At 37.1% G+C, this 15063-nt stretch overlaps 1 protein-coding gene across 1 annotated transcript in view; it reads left to right on the top strand.

Moving 5' to 3' along the window:
* The window catches only part of CATSPERE (catsper channel auxiliary subunit epsilon), a 64584-nt gene extending 50247 nt beyond the window's left edge, over window positions 1–14337 (top strand). The window contains exons 4-6 of the mRNA XM_037509816.2: window positions 5393–5870; window positions 11453–11895; window positions 14299–14337. Coding sequence (XP_037365713.2) covers window positions 5393–5870; window positions 11453–11895; window positions 14299–14337 — 960 coding nt within the window. The remainder of the gene's footprint in view (window positions 1–5392; window positions 5871–11452; window positions 11896–14298) is intronic.
* Window positions 14338–15063: the final 726 nt, after the last annotated feature.

The following is a 15063-nucleotide window of genomic DNA, read 5'->3' as shown; positions in this document are numbered from 1 at the left end:
GTCTTTCAACTCCATCCGTTTTGCTCTCAGTGGAACCTCCTTATTATGGGTTTTCTAGCTGTCAGGTTCCCACAGCTGCATCTGGAAGTTGGGGGGAAAGGGGGCAGGATTCTCTTTCTAGCTCAAGCAAATGATTTCTGGATGCAGGTGGCTTATAGTTTGGCTTTCCCTGTTGGAAACTGTAACTTAGTACTCATTACCCAAACTGGTGGATAGAGTCTGATTTCTACAGCTGGAAACTGGAGGCTGGGGGTGGCGTAGCTCTTGTTGCTGGTTGAAGGAAACTAGGAGTTGCCCCGTTCTTTCCCACAATTGGGAGATGAGTGCAGGATTCCCACAACACCAGTGGCTACTAGAAGGGGAAAGGCATATGGCATCTGCAGTGGAGTATTGTGGCTCTGACAGCCAGAGGCAGAGCTGGGCCCCCTGCCTACACCATGGATCCCAGGCTAATGCACTGTCCTGGAAGCCTGTGGACAGGGCAGAATCAGATGCACTTGGGCAAAAGCCTCTGTGAGGGAGAGGGTTTGATGTGGCTCCATACAGGAAGCAACAGGCTTAGGCAGGATGCTGCTAGGAGGGAAGATTGCTAGCCTGCTGGGTCACATGTGCTTGGCTGAAGAAGCCGTCAGGGTGTGGCCGCACTTGGTCACACTTCTGCTGAAAAGCAGTAGGTCTCTGGAGACAGGGCTGTGACTCCTAAGACCAAAGACTTCGAGCCAGACTGAGCTCCCCGGCTCTGATAATGGGCCCTGAAAGCAGGGCATTGCTGCTGTTTTGCCCAACGGTTAGAGTGAGTTCCTGACTCCCTCAGGGATCTCTGAGGACGGGGTGCTTCTTCTCTGATATCAGGAGATAGTCTGATGTCAAGGGGAAGCTGGATTCCTATCTAAAATGGGAGTGGGATCTAGAGACTGAGGACCACATGCCTCTCAAGTGTGGAACTGAAGGTTTGGTTTCCCCAACTAGGTGTACCTGGGTGTGACATTAACCCTGTTCCCTCAGTCCTTAGCTGGCCTGTAGTGAGCCTCTGGTTGCAGCTGCAGGGGCTCCCATCTATGGATGTTGTTTCAGGTGCCCTCCATAGTCCTCTATCTTACCGTGGGCTATTTTCAGCTTCTTTCTGCAGTAATGGGGCCAAGAATACACAGAGTGTGAGGTTCTCCATCCTTTGTTGCCATCTTGCTAAAAGTCTCAAAATTGATTATTTTTCAGTCACTTAAAAAAGAGAGAAGATATAAATTACCAATATCAGGATTGAGAGAAGTAGAATCACTATAAAGCCTGTTGCTATTAAGAGCATGTTACATGCAATTGTACACACTAAGTTGAAACAAATTCAAAACTATAAATAAAATGGATAAATGACTTGAAAGCCAAGCTACTACAGCTCCCTTAAGAAATACCAAGCCTTCCACTCAATCATTGGGACCCCAGACCCACAGCAGAAGGTTGGTGTCAGAAGACTCAGAACCTGCAAAGACCCCACAAGCTGCCCACCCAGACTAGTGAGACCCTTGACCAGTGCAGGGGAGGAACCCCAAGGAGCGGAAGCCTCACCTACAGCAGCTGGGCCCCAAAGCAAATAATGGGTAGAAGGTAACATCACAACAAACAGCCTTGTGAGTTTTCCAGTGAATGACATTATATACACTGAGGCAACAAACCCCCAGAACCCAACATCAAAGAAGTGGAAGATGTTCTTATTATCAGAGGCAGCATATAAAATTGCCATGATAAAGAAATGGAAGAACACCAAGAAAGCTCGGAAAAATAATGAATGTTTTTAGAAAAAGAATCAATAAATTGAAGGTAGAAAACGAAGAGCTCAATAAGATAACAATAGAGTTTCAGGATATAAAGAGAGATATACAGAAGATGAAAATTTCAGGAGAAAGTCAGTGAAGTAGACTAGTTCCAATGGAAAAATGATTCAGTGTACTTGAAAGTGTGAATTAACAAAGAACAGGAAGAACAAAGAACAGGTAGAACAGGAAAAAGAAAAATGAAGAAAAAAATGAAGAAGTTCTCTGAGATTTCTTCTACTTCATGAGGAAAGGCAACATAAGAATAATGGGAATACCAGAGGGGCAAAGAGTGAGAAAGGAACAGAAAAGTCTATTTAAAGAAGTAATGTAGGAAAACTTCTGAAACCTAGGGAAGAGACTACATGTACAAACCAGAAAGCTGAAAGTGCCACAGGGTACCTAAACAAAATGAAACCTATACTGAGACATATAAAAATTAAAATAGATGATCCCTTGCCAGTTGTGACAACATGGATGGAACTGGAGGGGCTAATGCTAAGTGAAATAATTCAGGAGAAAGACAAATACCAGATCTTCTCAATTGTATGTGTGAAAAGAGAAATAAAACAAGATTTAGTGCCAAACCTGTATGAAGCCCTAGATATTTGATTGTAGAATTGAGACCACCAGGGGAAGGGAAGGTTGGAGAGCAGGGTGTAGACAGGGCCCAGTGGACAATGGTGGACTATGGGTGTCTCGGTGTGCTGGGTATGGTGTTACCAACCTGCATCTGAAAAGGGGTCATCCTACACACCTGAATCATAGACAGAGTTTTAAACCAACATAACCTCAATAAAAATGAAATAAAATATTTATTATTTTTTTGTGTGTAGAAGAGCTAGGGTGTAGGTTAGAGATGTGGGGAATGAGAAGATTCTCCAGAGACAGAGTAGGGAGCAGAATAGGCGGATTTACTGAAATACACTTCCAAGGGGAGCAGTGGGCAAGACAGGAGAGGTCTGCTGCACCATATATGGGTTATCTCCCTGGCTGGGGATTGAACTCAGGCCAGAGTAGTGATAGCCCTGAGACCTAACCCCTAGGCCACCAGGGAGGCCACAATTAAAAAAAAAAAAAAATTAGTAGGGTTTACTCCATTTAATTAAATGCAACTGTTGCTATAGTGGGATTTAAGTCTTCAATCTTATTAATTATTTCTTATTAATCCTTTGTTCTTTATTTCTTTGTTTCTACTTTCTTGTCTTACTCTGGATAAATCCAGTATTTTTATTATATCTATGTTGTTTCCTCACTGATTTTTTTATTCAAAACTATTTTTTAGTGGTTGTACATGGCTTTACAATAATCATCTTTAATTCATCATTGTATTTTCAAATAATATCTAATTCATATTGTAAAAACCTTATAATTATACAATTCCACACCCTTTGTATTCTTTTCTGTTTTAAGAAAAGGATATATTAAAGTTCCAAGTACACTAAATATTCAAATAAACTAAAAATCCCAAAGTAGATTGTTAATATATTTTGCTTTAAAAAGTTGTAGATATGGGTATAAAATAATAACAATAAGTGTTATATCTATAACTTCCTTGGTTTGCTTTATTTTTTGTCTGCACATAACGACTTCATCTTGATTTCTTCACCTTTTAGCTTGACAAACTTCTCTGAAATTTATTGTACTGCAAGTTCTCACAGCAGTTGTCTATATAAAAATGTCTATAGTTTTTGCCTGTATTTTTGAAGGCCATTTTTCACTGAATACAGAATTATGTAATTATAGGTGGTTTTGTTGTTCCATAAAGATATTTTATTATATTTTATTTTATAGCCTTCATCATTTTTGGTAAAAAATTAGTGATTTTTGCATCATTATTCTCATATACATAAGGTGAATTTTAATGTAAAATTACTTTTGGTAATTGCTATTTAGCTTTAGCTTTCAGCATTTGTAACTCCTAGGTGTGTTTTCCTTTGCATTTATCCTGGTTATGGTTCAACTGGACTTCTCATATTTCTAGGATTAAGTTTTTCATTATTTGGGGGGATGCTCTTGGACATTATCTCTTCAAATACTTCTTTTGTACCATTATCTTGTTCCTCTCCTCCTAGGATTTCAAAAAACCATATATGAGACCATTTAATATTGCCCCCACAGACCTAAGACAACCTGTTAGCATTTTTTCAATCTATTTTTTCTTTGTATTTCAGTTTGAATATATGCTTTTAATATATCTTCAAGTTCACTGCTCTTTTCCTTCATTTTTCCCAGTTCAGCCTTCTGTTCACCCAATAATTTCTTCATTCCTGGTATCATGTTTGTTACTTCTAGCTTTTTCATTTTGTTCATTTTTTACTACTTACATATCTCAGTTGAAATTTCCCATCTATTCCCTCAGATTGCCCATCTTTTCCACAATATTCTTCAACAATTTTGTTATATTAGATGGACCCTAGAAGAGCTTTTTTTGCTGCTCAGTCTAGCTGCCAGCTTTTTGATGATAGAGGAAATCTCTTATCTCTTTTCACCTGTGCTGCCCCTGGATTTTCATGCCTTGAGGGACTTCCTTCCCCTTTCTTAGTCTCTCCCAATCAAGGCAGGGAGACTGCTTCATACTTTTGGTAAAGACCAAGCATGCCTCAGAGGAAAAATTTCTCTCAGTAATTGTGTCCCCCTTCCAGTCTATGGTAAATGAGAAAACAGAATGAAGATGGAGTACTCTCAAACTTTTGCCTTGCTCCTGCCCCCTCACATATTCAGAGAGTTAATACTTCATATTGGTAGAGGCCTTGGATACCTCAGGGGGAATCTCTCAGTTCCCCTGCCTTGCCACAAGATCTTTGGTTGACTGCATTCAAATACTTAATGAAGATCTATGAAAGAAAAGACTGCGGGTAGGTAAAAACTCACCCCATGACTGGGGCTCCTTGGAATTCCCATTAATCATGTTTGTGATATATTCCTCTTTCCATTACCTCTGCCAAGAAAAGAATAACTGTGGGTATTTTCTATGAAAGACTCATCATTTTCATTCTAATTTGTTTCCACTTTTAGGATTGTTTTACCCTCATTTTCAGCAACATAAGCATTAGATTTTAAATTGTATCTTCATTTGGTAAAATGACTTTTTACCTCAGATAGTTTCTTTCTTTGATTACCAGTAAACTCTAAAAATTACAAACACTTGGAGAGGGGAGATGAGGGAGAAGGGCCAAATTTCAAACATAATATCTCTGAGTGGCAATCTAAGGGACTCTGTGCAAAAAATGACACTTTTGGTGTGTCAGAATTTAAGTTATCGCGTGTCCTTATTGAATTAATAATTTCATGTTTTAATATTCTTCTATATTGATGTTATTTTAAAAGTGGATAAAAATTAGATGACAAAATTGTTAGCACTGTTCTTAAAATCAAAGACTTTTTTAATGTGTAAATTTATTTATTCCTCAGAAAAACTCTATGAAGGAGGCATTATTATTTATCTAGTTTTTTCAATGTCTATGTAATACTCATTTTTTATTTTTAAATTAATGACTTATCATTATTATATGTCTTTTTTGTTTTTTCACAGTATAGGATTTCCTCCCTTAGATGTGGTCTAATTATTTTTAATTTTGTCTCAGGAGAAAGAAAAAAGAAGCAACGTGGCCATCTGGACAAAACATGAAGTTTATCTTGAATATAGTTTTCTTACATTTGCCAAAGTGATGACTACTGATAAACTAAAAGGCCATCTACATTTACCACCATCGTCTACTGTGGTTATACACAATGTTGAGTATACAGGACACCCTTTGGAACTTGCTTTGTTATTAGAGTACTGTACTACATGTACAAACCTCAAACAAATGTTTCTAGTGATATATAATGAAGATACAACACACGTGATATGCAAAGACTTTACATTAGATATCAGTGTTAATAGTTTTTTAATTCCATATTTTATCTATTCAGCAATTCCGGAATTGGTACTATGGGACAAGCATAAGATCTACTATAGTTATAACAATCTCACAGATACTGGAGTTGTACAAACACCTACAGAATTTGGAAACCTATCAAAATTATCACATGACAGCACTATTCATGATGTTGTTATAGGTGAGGCATCCTTATTCTACAAAAATTATTCCAGATTTCTAATAGGATTATTATGCTGTGTAACAATTTTAACATAGGTTTTTAAAAAGGAATACTTTTTTGCCACATAAAAATAGATAGCTTTTAGTTTCTATTAATGTTGACTATACTCTCATATAGCAAAATGGGAAACTCAGACTTTTTGTCAGAAGTTCAATTTGGTCAATCAGCAGATACAAAGTAACTTCATGCATTTTTCAGTGTGGGAAGTGATGTCTTGTATCAATTTTCTAAGTCTCTCTTAACAAATTACCACAAATTGGAGTGGCTTAAAACAATAGAAATTTACTGTCTCACAGTTCTAGATACCAGAGGTTCACATTCCAGGTATCGACAATTCCAAACTCCCTTCGAAAACTGAAGTGGAATCTTCTCTTGCTTTCCCCTCACTCCTGGAGTCTTCCTGACAAACTCTGCATTTCCTGCCTTACAACATCATTCTAGTCTTTGCCATTATGGTGCGTTTCCCTGAATCTTCACAACCGTTTTATTATAAGGACACCAGGGCACACTCTACTTCAGTATGACATCATCTTAACTAATTACACCTATTTCCAAATAAGTTCATATTCTAGAATAATACTAGAAAGTAAAACATCAGCATATCGTTTTTTTTTAAAAGATTTATTTTATTTATACAAGAACCGGGGTACAGGCCAGATGCACGGGAGGGCGAGAGGATTAACCAGGGACAGAGCGGAGAACAGAACAGGTAGACTGACTGAAATACACTGTTGAGGGGAGCAGCAGGCGAGACGGGAGAGGTCTGCTGCGCCATGTGGGACCCTCACTGGCTGGCCAGGATCGAACCAGTGCTGCAGGGGTGCGGACAGCTTCACAGCGTGGCGTTCAACCGCTTGCGCCACCAGGGAGGCCCCAGCATATCTTTTTGAGGGGACACAATTTGACCTATAACAGATGTTGTGTAGTTTAAAAAGTCTGTATTCAAACTCATAAGCAAGTCATTTAACTTTTCCAAGCCTCAGTTTTCTATTCTAGAATACATGTCTGCCATGTTGGTTAGATAAGGGATTATGTATAAAATGCTTAAAACAATATTTGGCGGGTCGTAAACGTTCAATTATTAGTAGCTATTCATAAACTTTTTACTCCTAAGGTAGTCTCCTAAACTTTATAGAAAATGCAAAAATTTAAAAGTTTGATCCTCAAAGAAACTAGTTAAAGGACAAATTTACCATGGACTTTAAGGAAGTGTCACCATAGTTTATAACCACTCTTTCTTAACCTCGTATCACCCTTCAACTCCCAACCAATTTTTCTTCTCCTTACAACAAAACCCCAAGAAAGTACTGCCTCTCATTCTTATAAATCAATTTTTTTAAGACTGAAATACACTGCTGAGGGGAGGAGCCAGTGAGACAGGAGAGGTCTGCTGCACCATATGGGGGTAGCTCCCTGGCTAGGGAATTGAACTCAGGCCATAGTGGTGATAGCTTGTGTAGAAATGGTTTTCAGGCTTTTGTGCCCTCCCACCATTAGGATTGCCCTGCCTGATGGGGTACCTGCAGTTGTTACATTTTTGTAAGCTGTCTTGTTTACTTCTGTGGGCCATGGGAGCAGTATAGAGATATTAGCCAAGAGGAGAGAGGCGGGAGAGAGAAGGGGAGAAAGACAGTCCGAGAAGCGCAGAGTGAAGACTTGCCAGGGGCTTGGAGGCCTGCCGACCTCCTGGCCCCCCAGCACCTCTGCCTGCCGTGTACCTGGTGGCTGCACTACATATAAAAGCTCAATAAAAGCCTGAGAAAGCCACCAGGGGCTCCAGGACGCTCCCTTTACCCCATCTGCATAGCATCATAGATACTCTGCTCTGTCCCTTCCTGCCACTGCAGCATGGTGGTGCCAAGACTTAACCTGTAGTCCACAGATCCAAATCAAATTTTCCGCAGAAACTGCTCTCAATGACCTGAACTTTACAGACCTCCAAGTGATTGCTCAAGATCTGGCAGCAGGTTTTGAGATAGATCATCATGGCCTTTTTCTTGAAACTTTTTTTTTCCCCTTAACTTTTGGTGTATTGCCTTTTTGGTCTTCCTCCTACTTCTCTGGCTACTCCTCATCATCCCCTTTTCCATCCTCATCTTTCTGATTCCTACGTGGAGAAGCACATAAGATTTGGTTTTCAGACATCTTCTGAATCCTGTTTATATTCACTCTTTGCCCTCTAGCTATGGCTCCTAATTTAAACCCCAAACTCCCTATTTACCTTACTTATTTTCATGTTTATTGTCTGCCTTCCCTGCGGGAATATAAACTACACAAAAGAAGGATCTTTCCCTGTATTTTACTCCCTCCCAAGCATCTAGAACAGTGTGTAGTCATAGTAGCTGTTCAATAAGTACTTACTGAATGGAGGATTGCATATTTGCAATATTGGGTATTCCCAAACATGATTGTTATATTTCTTTAATATTTTTACTTTCTTTTATTGATGTTTAAATCTTCTTGAGTCAATTTCAGAAATTTGTATTTTCCTAGGAAATTATTCATTACATTTATATTGTCTGACTCTTTGGCAAAGTTTTCCTACTCCAATTTTTAAATTTCTTTTGATATCTGTAATTCTCTTTCTCATTTATAATGTTGTTTGTGTCCCCACCATCTCATTAGTCTGGGCTTGCAAGTGTTTGTTTCTTAATTTTAGGGGGGGTTTGGTTTTGTCATCTTTTCCTTCAAAAAGAGGAAAAGGATAAACCAAAGGATAAAAGGATAAACCAAAGAGGAAAAGGATAAAAGGATAAACCATTTATGAATCCATTTTCTTTTTTTAATTTAATTCCTTAATTTCTGCTTTTGTTATTGCTGATTCTTCACTCTGCTTTCTTTTTGTAACTTAGGTGTTCTTTTGTCAGCTTCATAAGTTAAATGATTAGTTCATTTACTTCAGCCTTTTTCTTTTCTCCTAAACATTTAAAGCATGAATAAGCAAAAAGCTTGAATTTTTTTCTGTATTGCTTTTGCTATATCCCATAGAATTTTACATATAGTGTTCTTATCCTTATTATTGTTAAAATCACTCCCAACTTAACTTCATATTCCTGCCAAAGTTCACTTAGTCATAATTTTAATGAGCAGTTTAATAAACAAAAGAGAGGATGCTAGAAACATACAGGAGGGGCATCTAATCCTGATTTATGAGATCAAATAATTGGCCTGAAGAAAAGTAAATGTAAACTGAAATCAGAGGAAGAATATTATATATTAGAAAAAAATATATCACTGGTCAGGATAAGGGTTGAGGTAGCATTTGAGGCTGAGAAAATGAGATATGCAGAGACCAGGAGGCAAGAGGGAACAGTTTGTGGAACTGAAATTCATTGAGTATATCTAGAGGTATAGGGTGAGGCAAAAGGTGGTAACAGAAAACAAGTCAGGCTAAAGAAAAGAAGAACCATCATCACAAAGTAAACATTTTATAAAATCCAAAAACAATACGCATTTTTTGTCTTGTAAGGTTTTAAATTTTATTTATCATCATTTATATGTATCCTGTGCAGCAAACATGAAGATATATTTTATGATGTCATCCACCTCATCTTTCTCCTCTTCCACCTTGGGAAGTTTCTAAGAACACAAAGCATAATAGACCATGTACATAGAAATCTAAGTTGTATGACAAATGTTACCTATTTACTGGGTTGCTAAGTCGTACTTTGGCTGTCCTGTTTTGCCTCACATAGGGAGGCATAACGTGAAAGGTTACTAACATAAACACTGGTGCTTGGATTCCTTTGCATGTTGGCTCAACATTAAGAGCATTTCTGCTTACAGTTTCACTAAAATACTCTGAAAAATATTCCAACCTTTACATAACCTTACTTGTTAGGTTCATAACCTTACTTGTTAGAGCGCTTCGCAGCCCAGCGCTCAACCGCTGCGCCACCAGGGAGTCCTGACATTGATATTTAATAAAGTATTCTGATCCCCCGAAATCAAGATTTTTGACTTAGGAGTTTGATCAGGATATAATTTATGAAAATGTCACTTATTTATTCAGATTCCAAATGTAACATACATAAAAGCACAGTACACTCAGAACCTCCCTGATTCTCTGAATACACCTTCCTTCTTTGTGTGTATTTTGGAAATGAAGGAAAGCATATCCCTAGAAGCTGTACACAGAAAATGCCTTGTCTATAAAGAAAGGTATGAAATCAACTAATCTGACTGTTCATTTTACAAGTATGGCAACAGAGCCAAAGAGGTTGAGACTTCCCTTGGAAACGCCACAGTTTAGGCATAACAATCTAGTAAGGGCAGAAAGTTGGTAATTATTACATGAGTGAATCTGAAGAGGTGCCCTTCTCCTCCCCTTTTCCTTCATCCCAACTGTGTTACTCTGCTAGTAAAACCTGCAGACTAGATAGCTTAAATAATAAAAATTCATTTGCTTACAGTTCTGGGGGGCTAGAAGTCCAAGATCAAGGTGTCAAAGACTCTCTTCTTGGCTTGGGGATGGAGGTCACCTTCTCACTGTGTCCGTACATGGCATTTCCTCTGGGCTCAGAGGGTGGGGAGGTGGGCAGAGAGAGAGAATGCTACCAGCCTATTGATTTAGGGCCTCACTTTGTAGGAGGTAATCTTAATTACTTCCTTAAAGACACTATCTCCCAATACAGACACAGTAGGAGTTAAGGTTTCCATTTGTACATATAAAGCAATGTTTATTGCTATGTGTATAAAGCAATGTTATTCCTGTCATGATCATCCTTATTTATTATATAATACACTAATTCCAGCTCTTTTGTCTATATGTAAATATATATTATGAACCATAAATATATATAACTGTATGTTTAGTTTATATAAACTAAACTATATGTTTTAAACATAAACTGCATGTTTATAATTTAATATATATAACATTAAATTGTTAAATATCATATATATACTTTATCCAATATATTTTTACTATTCAGCAATCAAGATAAACACATGCCATTTGGTGCAACTTGGATCAAGCTGGAAGGGATTATGCTCAGTGAAATAAGTCAAAGGAAAAAGAAAAATAACAGAGGGTTTCACTTACAGGAGGAATACAGGGGGACCAAATAAGAGATCAGGAGAAATAAATAAATACCAAAATTAACAGGCAACCGTAAATCAGAGACATTCTGCAGGGTAGGAGGAGGAAGAGGGATCAAACAGGAGAGGGTTGAGCACAAGGGACTATGGTGACAATGAGGAGAAAGCAAATATTGTGCAAAAATGAACAATGATGTAAAATATAAATAAATTAAAAAAAATAAAAAGCCAATGTTAAAAAAGAAAAAAATGGTGATATAGTAAATGCAGAGAAAGGGATCAGGGAAATACATTCTACTATGAAGTAGGAGAGAAGGTCTCCAACATTGTGTAAATTTGTGGGGTTTTGCCAGCACACTTGAAAGTTTTCTCAATAAAAGTTTAGAAAAATGGTCTTTGTCAGTAATTATTAATTTACTTAAAAGTCCACTTAAGTAAAGGAGCATGGATTTATGCTCACTTAGAATAACACAAGATTTTCTTTTTTTTTTTTTTTACAGATTATGATGGAAATGTTGTGGTAAAAATGGAAAATAATATAATGTTTTATTTCAAGGTTAAAATGAGAGATGCAGTAAAGCTACATCTATGGACAAATAGCATGACAAAATCAATAGTTTCCTTGGATACGTCTGGTCAAGTATATCTCATATATGTATTTCAAAATGGAACAATACAGCCACAGAAATATCCCTTAAAGATGGAAGTTCAAAGTGTAGCTTTCAAAACGAAAGAAAAATGTCCCTTTGTGGCATTTGAAAGTAGTATTTCTCATCCTTTCCACTTTTTTGACAAGGGAGACAAACTGTCAGTTTGGGCTGAAATAGTATATCCAGAAAATATTGGTCTTTCTATTATCGTGGAGTCATATGGCCCGAAAATATTAGATATGACAGATCAGATTTCTTATGACATTGGTTTTGGACACTGCACTAAAACTTTGGTAAGTTAATATTTTAAAATTTCTTCATTTAATTTTAGTAAACATAAAAACATAGTAACATTTTTATTTTTTTAATGTGTCTCTTTTTATTGGGGTAAATTGATACATATTATTGGTATTTTGGAAGTGATTCCCTTCTAGGTTTAGCTTGGAAAATGTTGACAAGTATACAAGTTTTTAAATAAATAATAATGTGAATTCTGACCCACAATTTTCATTTCCAATATCCAAGACTTCTTGGGGGGTTTTGTTTGTTTGTTTTTCTTTTTTTTTTTCTCTTTCTTACATCATTGTTCACTTTGTACAATATTTGATTTCTCCCCTCAGGTGTAGTTGCCATAAGTCTCCCATCACCATAGCACTGCTAAACCATCACCATAATCCCTTGTGCTCTTCTCTCTCCTTATTTTACTTCTCTCCTCCTCCCCTGCTGTACACCTCAAATCTATAGTTTGCCTGCAAGCTTTGCTTTTTCCTGACCCTTTGTTCGGTACCCTATTTTCCACCTATAAGTGAAACCATCTGATATTTTTCTTTTTTCCTTCTGACTTATTTTGCTTAGCATAATCTCTTCCAGCTCCATCCATGTTTCTGCAAATGGCATTAGCTTATCCTTTTTGATCACTGACTAGTATTCCATTGTGTATATATACAACATCTTCTTGATCAGTTCATTTGTTTTGGAGCACTTAGCTATTTTTTTAATTTTTATTTATATTTTAAAGTTTCTTACATCATTGTAGTTCCCATAGTTCTTCCACCACCATATCACCCATGAACCACCACCATACTCCCTTATGTTCATCCCTTCCTGTTTTGCCCACCTATCAACCCCTTCTTTGCGATATGCTTCAGATCTATGGTCAGCTTGCTAGTTTTGTCTTTTTCTTGAGCTTTTGTTTGGTTTCTCTAGATTATATATGAGACCATCCACATATCTTAGTTATTGTACATATTGCTGCAATAAACATAGGAGTACAGGTTCCCTTTCTAATTAGTGTTTTTGTGTCCTTTGGGTAAATTCCTAAGAGTGCAATCACTGGGTCATACAGAAGACCCATTTTTAGTATTTTTGAGGGTTCTTTCCGCAGCTTTCCATAGTGACTGGGCAAGTTTGCAGTCCCACCAGCAGTGTAAGAGAGTTCCTTTTCTCCACATCCTCGCCAGGATTGGTTGTTGCCAGTTTTTTCTTGCGGGGGTGGGGGAGGCATTCTCACAAGTGTGAGGTATTATCTCATTGTGGTTTTAATTTGCATTCCCCTGATATAAGTGATGGTTAACATTTTTTCATATGCTTGTTGGCCACTTGCATTTCTTCTTTGGAGAAGAGTCTTTTTAGATCTTCTGCCCATTTTTTGACTGCATTGTTTGCCTTGCTTTTGTTGAGTTGTGTAAATTCTTTGTAGATATTTGTTATCAGTCTTTTATCAGATATATGGAGTGCAAGTATTTTCTCCCAAGGTATGGATTGTCTCTTCATTTTACTTATTGTCTCCTTTGCTGTACAGAAGCTTTTCTGTTTGATGTAGTCCCAGCTATTTATCTTCTCCTTCACTTCCTTTGCTTCTGGAGATGAATCCACAAAGATGTTTCTGTATGTCATGGAATGTTTTGTCCTATCTTTTCTTCTGTATATTTTATGTTTCAGGTCTTACATTCAAGTATTTTTTCCAATTTGAGTTTGTTTTTTGTATATGGTGTGAGGTTGTAATCTAGTTTCATTCTTTTGCGTGTGCAGTCCATTTTTCCAGCACCATTTATTGAAGAGACTGTCCTTTTTCCAGTGTATATTATTTGCTCCTTTGTCATACATTAATTGACTGTGTGTGTGTGTGAGTGTGTGTGCGTGAGTGTGTGTGTGTGTGTGACTTTATTTCTGGGTTTTCAGTTTGATTCCATTGGTCTGTATATCTGTTTTTTTCCCCAGTACCATGATGTTTTATTACTATAGCTTTGTAGTATACTTTGACTTCTGGGAGTATAGTGCCTCCTTGTAATTTTAGCCAAGTGAGTTTTGGCTATTTGGGGTTTTTGTGATTCCACGTGAATTTCAGCAATTTGTTCTATTTCTTTGAAGAATGCCACTGAATTTTTTTCATTACATTACTTTATTTAATTCCTTATTTTTATTTTATGTATATTTTTACATCATTCTTCCTTTTTGTACAATGCATACTTTCTCCTCTCAGTTTGTAGTCCCTGTAAAAATTTCCCACCACCAATTCACCTGTGCACCATCACCATTGTCCTTTGTGCTCTTCCCACCCCTGGTTTGATCCCTCTCCCTCCCCCAGTCCTACAGAGTGTCTCTGATTGAAGTTGCCTGATAATGTTGTTCTTTAATATATTATACAGTGGGATTTTTATTGGAATTGTATTGAATCTGCAAATTCCTTTTGGTAGGATGGCCATTTTGGTGATGCTAAATCTTTTGATCTGTGAACAGGCAATGTCTTGCCATTCTTTGTCTTCTTCTATTTATTTTAACAATGTTTTATCATTTTCTTTGTATAGGTCTTTCACCATGTTAGTTAGGTTTATTCCAGGCATTAATTGGGACTGGGGTACAATTGTGAATAGGATGACTGTCTTTATTTTCTCCTCTTCCGACTGATTGTTTGCATATAGGAAGGCAACTGATTTTTGTTTGTTGATTTTGTACCTTCTACTTTACTAAATTGGTTTATTATTTTAATTAATATTTCCATGGAGATTTTAGGCTCTGTCTATATATTATTATATCATCTGCAAATAATTATTTATACTTTTCCCTGTTGAATTCTGTGTATGTCTTTCTCTTTCCTAATTGCTCTAGCTAGGACTTTCAGTATTACATAGAAAAGCAGTGGTGAGAGTGGACATCCTTGTCTTGTTATAGACCTTAAAGGAAAGGCTTTTATTTTTTCACCAACAAGAATTATGTTATCTGTGCGTTTGTCATATATAGCTTTATTATATTATGGTATGTTCCTTTTATCCCAAGTATTTTTTTAAAGATTTATTTATTTATGCATACCTCTGGTACAGGCCAGAGGTGTAGGGGATGAGAAGATTCACCAGAGACAGAGTGGGGAACGGAACAGGCAGAATGAATGAAATACACTACTGAGGAGAGCAGTGGGTGAGTCAGGAGAGGTCTGCTGCACATTGTAGGTAGCTCCCTTGCCA

This window comes from Talpa occidentalis, unplaced genomic scaffold (genome assembly GCF_014898055.3).
Source record: "Talpa occidentalis isolate TD23 unplaced genomic scaffold, MPIMG_talOcc4v2.1 talOcc4.14, whole genome shotgun sequence".
NCBI classification, from domain to species: Eukaryota; Metazoa; Chordata; class Mammalia; order Eulipotyphla; family Talpidae; genus Talpa; species Talpa occidentalis.
Note: the sequence above shows the minus strand (reverse complement) of the source record. Positions and strands in the feature narration are given on the sequence as shown.